General features: G+C 30.7%; 5 protein-coding genes across 5 annotated transcripts; all 5 read right to left on the bottom strand.

Annotated features, from left to right (window-relative positions):
* Window positions 1-5: 5 nt before the first annotated feature.
* On the bottom strand, window positions 6-2,381 carry ELE39_001178 (DNA replication licensing factor MCM5 like AAA+ ATpase; the record flags this gene model as incomplete). Its single annotated transcript, XM_067344217.1, has 1 exon — window positions 6-2,381. One exon carries the CDS (start codon window positions 2,379-2,381, stop codon window positions 6-8), a length of 2,376 nt encoding a protein of 791 aa, XP_067200255.1.
* Window positions 2,382-2,531: 150 nt separating this feature from the next.
* Window positions 2,532-4,541, bottom strand: ELE39_001177 (Abd1p RNA guanine-7-methyltransferase; the record flags this gene model as incomplete). Its single annotated transcript, XM_067344216.1, has 1 exon — window positions 2,532-4,541. One exon carries the CDS (start codon window positions 4,539-4,541, stop codon window positions 2,532-2,534), a length of 2,010 nt encoding a protein of 669 aa, XP_067200254.1.
* A 135-nt stretch (window positions 4,542-4,676) lies between these two features.
* Window positions 4,677-5,618, bottom strand: ELE39_001176 (Mov34 MPN PAD-1 family; the record flags this gene model as incomplete). The annotated part of the gene is made up of 1 exon (XM_067344215.1): window positions 4,677-5,618. One exon carries the CDS (start codon window positions 5,616-5,618, stop codon window positions 4,677-4,679), a length of 942 nt encoding a protein of 313 aa, XP_067200253.1.
* A 197-nt stretch (window positions 5,619-5,815) lies between these two features.
* Window positions 5,816-7,401, bottom strand: ELE39_001175 (SLBP family of RNA binding; the record flags this gene model as incomplete). The annotated part of the gene is made up of 2 exons (XM_067344214.1): window positions 5,816-6,858; window positions 6,999-7,401. 2 exons carry the CDS (start codon window positions 7,399-7,401, stop codon window positions 5,816-5,818), a joined length of 1,446 nt encoding a protein of 481 aa, XP_067200252.1.
* A 950-nt stretch (window positions 7,402-8,351) lies between these two features.
* ELE39_001174 (putative low complexity) lies at window positions 8,352-11,549 on the bottom strand (the record flags this gene model as incomplete). Its single annotated transcript, XM_067344213.1, has 1 exon — window positions 8,352-11,549. The coding sequence occupies one exon, from the start codon at window positions 11,547-11,549 to the stop codon at window positions 8,352-8,354; it is 3,198 nt and encodes a 1,065-aa protein (XP_067200251.1).
* Between the last annotated feature and the right edge of the window lie 762 nt (window positions 11,550-12,311).

The following is a 12,311-nucleotide window of genomic DNA, read 5'->3' as shown; positions in this document are numbered from 1 at the left end:
TCAAATTATTTAACCCTAAATATAGAGAAGTCTGATCTCTCTATCAAGTCACCCTTTTGAATAAGAATTTTCATTGCTTTTGATAAATAATATGGGTCATATCCAACTAACACTAAGTCCTTGATTATTGTCGTTTTTCCTGCCCTTGCTTTTATTGGAATCCTATTTTTTATAGCAACCTCTGCATCAATTATCGCAGACTGTTCTGTTGGTGACAGATTGTCAATTAATAGAATATTTGATTTAATTGCCTCCATTGTTGCATTTTTGAATAATTTAATGGCCATTTCAACGTGCTTCTCGTTTGCGATGTTCTGCATTTCCATTTTTGCGAAGCTTTCTGCAATTCTCGTGATTGCCTCTAGTTGTCTAACCGTTATTGGTATCTTGTCCTTGCTTGCTTTGCTTGTATTTTCGCGGTTATCTTCCCTTATTTTAACATAAAAATTTTCTAATATTGTGGCAGCATCGAGAGATAAGCGTGGGTGAACAAACTCTCTACAGTAATTAATATACTTTTGTAGCTGTTCGAACTGGAGAGAATTTGTAGATTCTGAGTCACTACCACTCATTTTACCTTTAATACCAGAATGTAGCTCTACAATATGTGATGCTATTAGTTTATCTCTGTCAATATTTTTTTCATCTTTTAATAAAAAGATAAGGTCAAACCTTGATAGAATTGTAGATTCAAAATCATGTTGTTGTGTTAAGTCCTTACTATCGTCATAAGACCCAAATGTGGGGTTTGCAGCAGCTAATATCGAGCACCTTGCCTTTAAAACAGTTGTAATTCCTGCTTTTGCAATGCTTATTGTTTGCTGTTCCATGGCTTCATGAATAGCTACGCGGTCATCATCACGCATTTTATCAAACTCATCTATACAAACAACCCCTCCATCAGCAAGTACCATAGCCCCACCTTCAAGTGCATACACACCATTAGTATGGTCTCTGACTATTGCAGCAGTAAGCCCAGCTGCACTACTTCCTTTGCCTGATGTGTAAATACATATTGGAGCAACTTGTTCCACAAACTTTAAAAGCTGAGACTTAGCCGTCGAAGGGTCTCCTAACAATAAAATATTTAAATCTCCTCTTATTCTATTACCATCAGGCAAACACTTTGAACTCCCACTGAAAAGTAAGCATGCTATTGCCTGCTTAATTGTTTCATTCCCATAAATTGCAGGGGCGATGCTGTTAACAATTAGCTCATGAATGTTTGGTAGAGATGAAATACGGCGGAAATCTTCTATTTCGTTGTATTGATTACTCATTGATGAGTTTTTTATTAAGGTATTTGTATTTTTATTTGACCAATTACTCCCATAGTTCATTACGCCAATAACATATAAATAAGAAGTTCTAAGAGAGCCATTTCTACCGTTAGAATGAACTTTCGATGATTCCTTATCTGTGGAAGAAAGCACACCTACAACATAGAGCCTATTTCCTGGAATTACTTTATCTATAAGCCCACGCGTCATATGTAATGAGATATGGCGAGGAATGTCTCCAGTAGGAACGTGCTCAGGAAGTTCTTGAAATTTCATACTTTGTATATCAATATATTCTGATTCATCGCAAAGAGTAAAGTATGGGTCTAATGGGCACTTTGGGGCATCCCCTATTGGAGTAGTGTTACAAACTCTTGGAAGTACTATGCCTTGACGCCAAATAGGAATATTTATATTTCTGGTACCCTTACATTGCCGACATAAAATTTTAAGCTTAGAAGCTTTTTTTTGAGGTTTTGAAGATTGAATAACAATTCCAGGAACGGTAACGAGCTTTTCCATAACGTTGCTTTTGAGATCCCTAATTAAAGTTGGCTCTTGATTAGAGACAATTTGTAATTGTATTTCTGGAAGCATATCTTTAATCTCTTGCTCAGATATCTCTCTTTTATGTTTTCCTACAAGTTCCAAATAAACTTCTTTTAATACACTTTCACAGACTGGAATATATTTTAGTGGCGCATTCTTGAAACATTGAATCAAACAAGACAATTCATTGCTCACACTTACACCATTAGCATAGTTATCAGAGTCATTTTCTCGCCCATTTATAAGGTTCCCATCATAACTCGCATTTTCAGTGTTTTCACCCATTTCCGAGCAAGAAACCTCATAAACACTTAAATGGTGAAGTTCAAGCCTAAGCGTATATTCACCAATAGAAATATTATTTATTAGCATCTCTCTGTAAATATATTCTCCGCTCTGATTAAAGTTCTTGATGAAATTACTAAATTTATTTCTACACTCTTCTAATGAGAGCAAACCAGTTGAATTATTTACCGTATCATTATTCCAATCACCTCTTTCTAAATCTCGAGGAAGATGACTATAATAAATTGCTCCGATTGAATTTTGCATAATAAAAAGGTTAGATAATCTTACCAAATTTGTTGACTAACTAGTTTGCTTGTGTTGCAACAATATTCTGAACTTAATAATTAAGTGTGGGGAGGGCGGTATTGCATAAGTTGCGCTAATAGTAGCTTTGCAAATAACTGAATATAAAGGTTAAATCTTAATTTTGAAACCAGAGGTTAAATTTTTGGATGATTGATGGTCATTTGCACTCCATTGCTCCTCTAAATTGATATTACTGCTTTCATTTTTCTTGAAAGCAAACACACAATAAAGACTAAATACTTCGTTTTCTGGTTGAGTAATTAACCCAGAATTTTTAGGGTTATTTAGCCAGTTAGAGAGTCTAATATTTGGGAAATTCTTCTGTGTGAATTCAATAAAATTCGGAAAATTTGAATATTGGACAAGCTCCAAGCCAACCTTATTTGCAAGGCGGCAGAATGACTCCCAAGGCACAACATATTCGTATTGATTGATATGTTCAATTAGCCAAAAGTCATACTTTATACCCCACTCAGTTCTGAAAAGTTGGATTCCTTTTTCCAAATCAATATTATCTGAAAAATATTTGTCCCAATCATCGCAATTAAATGAAATTTTATAAATTGAGTTACCACTCACATATTTTGTACTGTTGTTTAAGCCACAATTTGACTCATTACTATCTTCCGAATTGTCATTAAGGTTTATTTTGACCGAGTTGTTTTTCATCGAATAGAATATATGGTCGCATGAAATAGTAGAGCCAATAAAAAACCCGCCAGGTTTTAGATAGTTTGATACGTTCTTCAAAAATTCGAATGATGTTTCCTCATTGATAAGCATGTAATGCATTGAGAGTTGAATTGAAATCATTTCGAATGTATAGTTCTTCAAAATTTTTGAATATGTTGTTCTTGAAAGCAAATTCCCGACATGATACTCAACAGAGAAATTTAAAGAGTTTTCGTATGTCTTTAAACGGTGCCTTGCCTCAGAAATTTCCTCTGCAGAAATGTCTATTCCAATAAGACGGCTTATCCTCTTTCCTTTATATTTTAGTATGTCTTGTCCATGCCCACACGCTAAATCTAATACGCTTAGATGCTTATTTTGCCTATATTTTAATTGTTTTTCAAAGTATTGATCTATTAATGCTCTTTTTACCTCATTATTATACTTTCTCAAACCCCCGATGATTGAATAATCAGCATTCTGTATTTTTTTCATATTGTAATGTGCTCTAATTGAAGTAGTGATGTCACCAAAAAAATTTGGGTAGTAATAGCTTATAGAAGGATAAAGAGTAGAATTACTCGAAATAGGTTCATCTAAATACTTTGCTATGAGCGATGAATTGTATATAAGCTCGTTTGTAATTCTATCTAGTCCATTTATTTGACCTTTATTGTATAATTCAACATGCTTAGATATCAATTGTTTGTTACCTGACAACACCACCATCCAATATTCGTCATCTTCATCATCGTCGTTTTCATCTTTTGAATAGCTGTCCAAATTTTTTTCTGATAGCTCCTTGTATCTATCATTATGCTCCTCCCTCCTACGTTTTCTTTCAGACGAACTAACTACATTGATTATCTTTAAATCCCAAAAAGGATACGCATTACCTAATTTCCTTTGAAAACTCCAGCTAATAACACTTTTTTTGCATCTAGACGATGGAATGTCTGACTTAGGTTGGTCAACAATTGATCTTGAAATACCAGTGATACTATAATGAACTTTGGATTTGGGCTTATAAACAACTACTTCGCCAAGGTTCAATTCGCAAAAGGAAGATTTGTCTCCATTACTTTCAATAGTAAATATCCCATTCGAGTATTTTTCCTCAAAGAACAAATCGATACCTACCTTTTCTGCAACCAGCCACGATTCTCTGTTTGCTCTGATGATTCTTTCAATCAAATGACTTTGTTGCCTTCTTCCAACTTTTTCTTCAAACTTATAATCACTTGAACCATGTTCAAGAATACAGTCACATGCAACTGGTAAATTTATGCTCATTCTGGAATAATAACCTTTTATTTCTCCAAACTTTGCAAGTATCTCGTGGTTATTGTGGTTGCTACACTGAATAATAAAATTTTTTACAACATCATTCAAGCTTGACCTCCTTGAGAGCGACAAAAACCGAATCTTACTCGTTTCTTTAGACATTTACTATTAGAATCATTAAGTCTTACTTATTTCTCGGCAGTGGCACATATTATTAGCGCCAATACAAATAAAGGAAAGATAATAAGTGAACAGGCATTAATAATGAATTATACCTATTAATATTCTAATAATTAACTACAGATCAGAGCTACAAGTTCTCATACTCGCTTCAAAGACCGTCCTATTCTCAGAAACATTATTTACTAGATCATGCATAGAAATCACAGAACGTAAGCAGCTCATCCCATATATCGTTAAAATCATATCTGCATACCTACTAGAAAATGCATAAATTGCTTCCGGTTCTTTTGAGTCTGGGAGTAGGTTAAAAATATCTTGAAGAATAGAAATAATACTGTGGTTTGGAGGTATTCTACCCTCAATTATATCATTTAAGTAGTTTTTAGACTCCTTTAATTTGGAGACTAATATTTTGCAAGAGCTTATTGTATCTGAAATCTGAGTAATAAAAGTTGAGGTTGAAGTATTTTTCAAATCCCTCAGTAGGTGTTCTACACCAACTTCTTCAGCCTCAAATGCACCAATTGTACATGGAACATGCACAAACTTTTTTTTTAAGACGCTATTGGGTTCATCCACCGAAAAATATGCACTAATTGGACTAGACAAATATTCAAAACCATCCGCAGTTACATCAGTAATTAAATATAACGGGTCAGCGCAATATCTCCTAAAAAGTTCATGTATATCAATATCAACAACCTTAGTTTTAGGGCCAGTACTGTACCATCCAACAATTTTTTCTTTTGTATTAATCTTTTTGAACATTAAATACATTTGTTCATGATAGTTGTGATCTAAGTACCAAACCATAGGGTCTCTTGAATCCTCCTCAAAAGGTAAAGCATAGCTATTTGTGACATGAATCCCATCTGTATCATGAAGTTCTCCTAGCAATGCGCCAACTACCCTTTTTGAAGTACCTTTTGCAATCCTATTATAATGATCGACAATAGATAACAGTACAATTGGGTGAATAATAATATTTTTCCTATTGCTTAAACTGGCTTTCGCACCACCCAATACAACACGAAAATGATCTCCATTCTGATACATTTGTATACACTCAGATTTGAAATAATAATATTTGAATAAAATTTGTGAAAAATGCGAAATTCTTGATCCAGGAAGTTATGAGAATCCCCTCAACTCCCCCCACCCACCCAATAAAATTTTTATCCTCAAAGCCATATTAAGAAAAAAATTTCCCGCAAGTAACCTTTTCGAATCATATAACACAAATATAGTAATATTTATGTTCTATTGCAGAAATGGGTACCTTCAAAATTGATCTTATTTAGCTTATCTAGGATCTTGCAATATATAATAGCAGAAGGGTGATAAGAAAAAGACATTCTGAATACATCTTGTTCTCTGAAGCCAAACAACTTGTTTTGAGTTAAAATTACTTTATTAGAACGGTGGCTAATCATTTCTCGATCATTAGTTAAAGCATATGTGTTTTTAAATGCCTCACCCCGTAATTTACATAATTCGTTACAATACTCTTCATAATTAGATATATTAATTTGAATATCCTTTAAATAACTATCTGAGTTCTGTGCTGCCCACAAAATATTTATATCATATCTCTTGTTAAATTCGGATAGAGATAAACCACGTTCTAGGATTTTGAGATAGTGTTTATTTGCCGCAAAAGTAATATCACAGTGACGTATGAAATTACTTGATTTCCATACTAGTGTGCCTTTATAATTATCTGGAATGAAAAGAGTGACACAATTCGTGATGTCATGGTTTGTCTTACAATCGATTATTTTTGGCAAAACCATTTTTTTAGACAATTTAATCGAATTTATTAGTGAATTTAATGCACAAATCGTTCGGCTTCTGTTTGCTTTGATTGCCTTCGTTAACAAATTTTTTTCCGAAAAACTAATTGGAGAGATTTTGAGGTCAGAAAACTTAATCAATTTAAATGAAGAGTCATTTGTATTGTCATTGCTATTATCTAAAATACTTTCAATATAATTAATTTTACTATACTGGTTTAAATTTGCTCCGGATGGAAATTTCAAGTTGTTTTCAATTAAATTATTATATTCTAGATCATCAAGATTCCCCCAAAGATGTAATCTCAATTTCCATTCCCTTAATCTTCCTGAAAAGCATGATTTACTTGCATTCGAGTATGGATCTGGAGTAGAAGGATGCCAAGTTAAGCTTAGTTCTTTTTTCCTCTCATTTTTCTTCACTGCAGTTGTGTACCTTTGGTACCCAACACTATTCTTTGCTATATTAATTTGCTTCAGCCTTTGGCTGATCCTTCTTTCTTCTATTTTTGATAACAATTCGAATAATTTCAAAAGCTGGTAATATGAAAAAAAGAGCCGCTCATTTATGTTATAAACTCATTTGCTTTTAAGACTAATTTTTACAAACTATTTCGCAAATTGTTAACTGTTTTGAAATTACTTTTAAGTCGCTCTGTATTAAATAATTTGACCGATAATAGTCCGCTATTACTTGAAATAGTATTTTCCTCATTGAATAAAGTACCAATTCCGCTCTTACCCTCTTTTCTTTGTGAAATAGTTTCACAAAACTCTTCTAGCCTAGTATCGGGGTATTTTATTTTTAAATAAACTAGTATATCATCAGCCTGAATTTCGGAATGACTTTTGTGTTTCGAGATTATATATGAGTTCTTAACTACATCTTGAAGAAAGCCATTTGTCAAGGTCGTTAAAACTTGTGAAACAGAAGGTCCTAGTCTTACATGAGGGAATTCCTCAATGATTATTTCATTTAATAGTTCTGGAGATAAAATAGAAAATAATTCACTCTCCAACTTGTGGTCAATAAATTCATCCTGCATTTCAAAAAAACTTGAAAATATATTTAAATATGTATTCAATACTTAAATATAATTAAGAATATTTAGATAGGTTGAACAAAAAGAAAAGAATCTTAGGTTTGTTTGTTTTTTTCTCCTTTCCAAATTTTTTTATATTACATTTTTATTAAAAATATGAAATCTTCCCGGGCAAAATAAATAAAAATAGAAATAAATTTAAGTCATTCATAGATGTTCTACATGTTTAATAAATTTATATAGTATTAATAAATGTATTTATAATTTCTAAATTTATTGATAACAATATAGCATTAATCCGACTTGTTTTTTACGAATTTTTTTTCAATTTTGTATGGAAATCACGCTTATTCCAATTTCCCATAATATCAGTAATCAATACATTTTTATCTAAACTTTTATTATTGAGGTTGGCACAATTTCGTTGCTAGGCTTATTGTACGCTGATCGTTATTATTTGTATTTATTTTACAATTTAACCATGAGACAATTAAAACTACTTAATTATGCACATTATGTTTTTCAGTTAGAAATGATTCAAGTCTAGTTAGTCAAATGTCCTAGTTATAAATCATTATATTTTAGTATTAATATAATGATTTTCTAAAAAAAGAAAAAAACGCTTTTCAAACAATTTGAAAAGATATAAATTATTCAGTCTTTGAATATTTTTATTATATCTTGCTATATTCAACTAGAAATCTAAACTTGAATTATATATTCTTGATTAATACTCAACTCTATCTCCTATAATTTAATATTTTAATTCTTTCAAGCTTATATTCAAACTAATTCTAACAAATATTACCCGAGTATTTTTAATAAGAAGCCATATTTATAATTAAAAACTAATGATATATTTAATTAGTAACTAATTTTCGATATCAATCTATTATTGGATTTATCTATTGTGAAACTTTTATGTCCTTTTCTCGAAATTGAGCACCACTTCGCTATTTTAATGGTACTGCTAAATTATCTTTCTTTTCTGGAATTTTAAGGTTTTTTTTTAATAGAATCGGAGCACTAACTTCTTTTTTCAGTGGAGCTAATAATTTATCTTTCTTAGGTGCAATTTTAGGGTTGTTGTTTGCTGGAATTGTACTAATGGCCTCTTCCTTAATTGTAAGTATTAAACAATCTTTCTTGGGTGGAATTTTAAGGTTGTTCTTTGATAGAGTCCTAGAAATAACCTCTTTCTTCACCAAAGGTGTTGAGAAATCATTTTTTGGTGCAATTTGAAGGCTCTTTGTTAGAATTAAAGTGTCAACCTCTTTCTTAATTGATGATACTGAGGAATCTTTCTTTGGTGAAATTTTAAGGCTATTCTTTGTTGTAATTGGAGCTTTAAACTCTTCCTTCATTGAAGGTATTAACAAATCTTTCTTCGGTAGAATTTTAAAATTTTTCTTTGACATAATCAGAGTAGTAACTTCTTTCTTGACTGAGGGTATTGAGGAGTCCTTCTTAGATGCAATTTTAAGGTTCTTTGATAGAATTGGAGCGTCAGTCTCTTCCTTCAATGAAGTAGTTGAAACATTTTTGTTTGGTGCAATTTTAAGGCTCTTCTTTGATATAATTGGAGTATCAGTCTCTTCTTTTGATGAAGCAGCGAAAATATTTTTCTTTGGTGAAATTTTAAGGTTATTTGATAGAATTGGAGTAATAACCTCTTCCTTGACTGAAGGTATTGAAGAGTCTTTTTTAGGTGCAATTTTAAGGTTCTTTAATAGAATTGGAGCCTCAGTCTCTTCCTTCAATGATGCAGTTAAAATATTTTTCTTTGGTGTAATTTCAAGGTTTTTCTTTGATAGAATTGGAGCACCAGTCTCTTCCTTGAATGAAGTAGCTGAGACATCTTTCTTAAATGGAGCTTTAATATTTTTTGTTCTAATTTGAGCGATAGCTTCCTTTTTTAATGGAAATACTGATGTATCTTTTTGTTTTGGAATTGGAATACCAACCTCTTGCTTCAATGGAGACATCGAAGAATCCCTCTGTTGAATATTAACGTTTTTCTTTGTTAGAATTGAAACACCAACTTCTTTCTTAAATTTAGTAGCTAAAATGCATTCTTTTCGAGTATCACCTTTATCATTTATGCTATCAGATTCAATTATACTTAGATCATTATCATTTTTAAATGAACTTTTAAGAATCAAGCTTTTATCAAAACTATTTTTTATAGCTAATTCTCCTAAATTTTGGGTTTTGGTTATTTTACTTTGGTCAATACCACCACTTCTGTTTGAATCTCTGGGAGATAAAGAGTTGATTTTAATCGCTTCATTCAAAATTATCGGTATTTTCTTATCTTTAATTGAGTCAACTGATTTTTCGTCTAAATATAAGGAAGGATTACTTTTCATATCTAATTTTTTGTTCATAAATAAATTTGATTGCCCATTTGGATTCGAAATATTATCTTTATTAATATTTCGGTTATCTTGTTCTTTGTCGTAGAAAAAATCAAGCTTTCTCCTAAAGCGAATTTCATTAAAGCAATTACCTATCCTTTCGTACCCTTTTGGGAGATAATAATAGCAAGGACTTGTTGAATATTCGCCTTTAATTTCAGAATTTTCATGATTTACTACATTTTTGTAAGTCTTAATTTCACTGAAATCTACTGTTTTCTCAACGAACATTGGGTGATTAACTTCTATTGTAAACTCTGGCGTATTTAACCTTGGGTCATTAGTTCCACTTTCTCTTTCAGTTCTAAGCCTTTCAATTAATTTCTTTTTTCCAAAATTCAATGGGTTCTTTTGTTCATTCCCACTTTCAGTATTTTCAAGATTTTGAAACTCAGCATGTATTTTTCTTATAATTGAATCCAACACTTTATTCCGAATTTCTTTCTGATCCTCCTTATCTGCTTTTCTATAGAAAATTTCATTTCTATCTACGTTTTTATCATCCATCAAGCATCCCTTATGAATAATATAAATTTGATTTGCCATACTATCATGAATATATCCGTTCCAATTGTTAAGTGAGTCAAAATTGCAACGATTGTTTAAAAATACTTGGATATTTTTATCACCTACATCCTGTTCATTAATTATTTCGTATCCACATATTTCATTTTTTTTGTCTCGAGGTAAGTTTGATCTTTTCATATTCTTTTTGTTATCCAACCAATTTTTGTTATTTTTATATATAAATCGCCCTATTGGCCATATAATTTCTGGTTTAAATGTACATTCTAACATACTTTCGTCATTAATTTTTTTTTGTTCTTGTTTGATTCGTTCAATAAACTTTTTTTTTCTATCCTCACTCATCTTAATGTGATCTTTTAATTGTCCAGTGCAATTTTTTTTCATATTGCACGTTACACAAGTTTCATTTTTGTTTTGGCAATGAGCATAATTATGATTAGTTTCTTTTAAGTTATTTTGCCTAAAATTTGCTTTATCTAACTTAATCACATTTGGATCAGAAGAAAAATTCATTCTTTCGTTTTTATTTGATATGTAAGCACCTTGAAAAATATTACTAAAGCAGTCATTAATCTGATTTTTTGACCTACTAATTGGATTTTTAAATATGTTATTCAATTTTGAAAAAAGCCCATACCCTCTTGTATCATCAAAAATTTCCCTTGCCAAGTAACTTAATATATCATTTTTTTCAATGCACCCATCCTTTGCATAGAATGGCTTAATAGTCTCAAGCAATAAAAGGAGTGTTTGTGCTTTTTCTGTATCAACCTTCAACATATCAAATAGTAATTTCTTGGAATGTTCTAATTCTATATATCCTTTGTCATTAGGGTCCAGTGTATAGTAAATTCGAAGTGCAATCTTCCATTTCAATCTTTCTAGAAGATATTCGGAATATGGTGAAATATATTTGTATCGTGAAGATTCTTGCCCCTGTGACATTTTTTGTTGCTTACTAAATTCTAGTACAGTTTTTTTATCATACTCAATAAATTTAGAATTTTCATAAGTTATATTTGATGAAATTTTATTTTTAAACCAATTAATATTATCTTTTAAGAATTTTGGTAAAAAATTAAACTTAGATTTGCCTGTGTAAATTGGCTTTTTAAAGTAAGGGTCCAAAATATCATCAGAATCGCTTCCTCTCCACCAATTTGGCCGTCTTTCAACTTTAGTGTTAACTAGGATAGCCTCTCTCATTTTCTGCTCTGCATTAAAAAAGCATTAGAATTCTGAAAGCTCTCAATAGGGAAAATTTGATCTATTTTTACACTTAAAGTAAAAATTACTGAAATATTATCAAAATATAAACATATATTGGAAATACATTGTTTTTTCTCGATGGACTAATGTGTGAACGATGAATATTAGATGTATATTTTTTTCAAGATAAAAAAAATTGACTAGTCAACGATCAAAATCATCTAAATTCAATTTAAAAAAATATTGTTATTAAAGCGAATAAATTGTTGAATCTAAAACAAAACATATATTCAAGGAAAGAATAATTTATATATAGCAAACTTGTTTTAATCAATTATGATTTCAAAAATAGTAAATGAAAAAGGGTGAAGTTCAAATTTTGTGTCTAGTCTTCTTTTAGTGTGAGATTAATGGGCAAATGAAAAGTGCGACATTAATGTTGTGCAAATAATTTATTAAATTGAATATACTTTTATCTTTATTTACAAAACTCTCAATTACAAACTTTAAAATCTATTTGATTAATCAAAAGCAAACCATGACTACTAAACTCATTTTTTACGAACAAACGATTTATTTAAATCGTAATTGTTATTTTAATAGTATAAATTTTCTAGGATTATATTAATTTTTATAGGCATTTACTATTACAAGTTATGCCGGAAAAAAAATGAAATGAAAGTTGTGTTCCCCCCATTAATGAGTAAAATTTAGATTTGATAACAAAGTTATGTTTTTCAATAAAATATTTATTTACGT

The sequence above is a fragment of the Cryptosporidium sp. chipmunk genotype I genome (genome assembly GCF_004936735.1).
Source record: "Cryptosporidium sp. chipmunk genotype I strain 37763 chromosome Unknown contig_17, whole genome shotgun sequence".
Lineage (NCBI taxonomy): Eukaryota > Apicomplexa > Conoidasida > Eucoccidiorida > Cryptosporidiidae > Cryptosporidium > Cryptosporidium sp. chipmunk genotype I.
The sequence above is the reverse complement of the archived record's forward strand: the minus strand, read 5'-3'. Positions and strand labels throughout refer to the sequence as shown.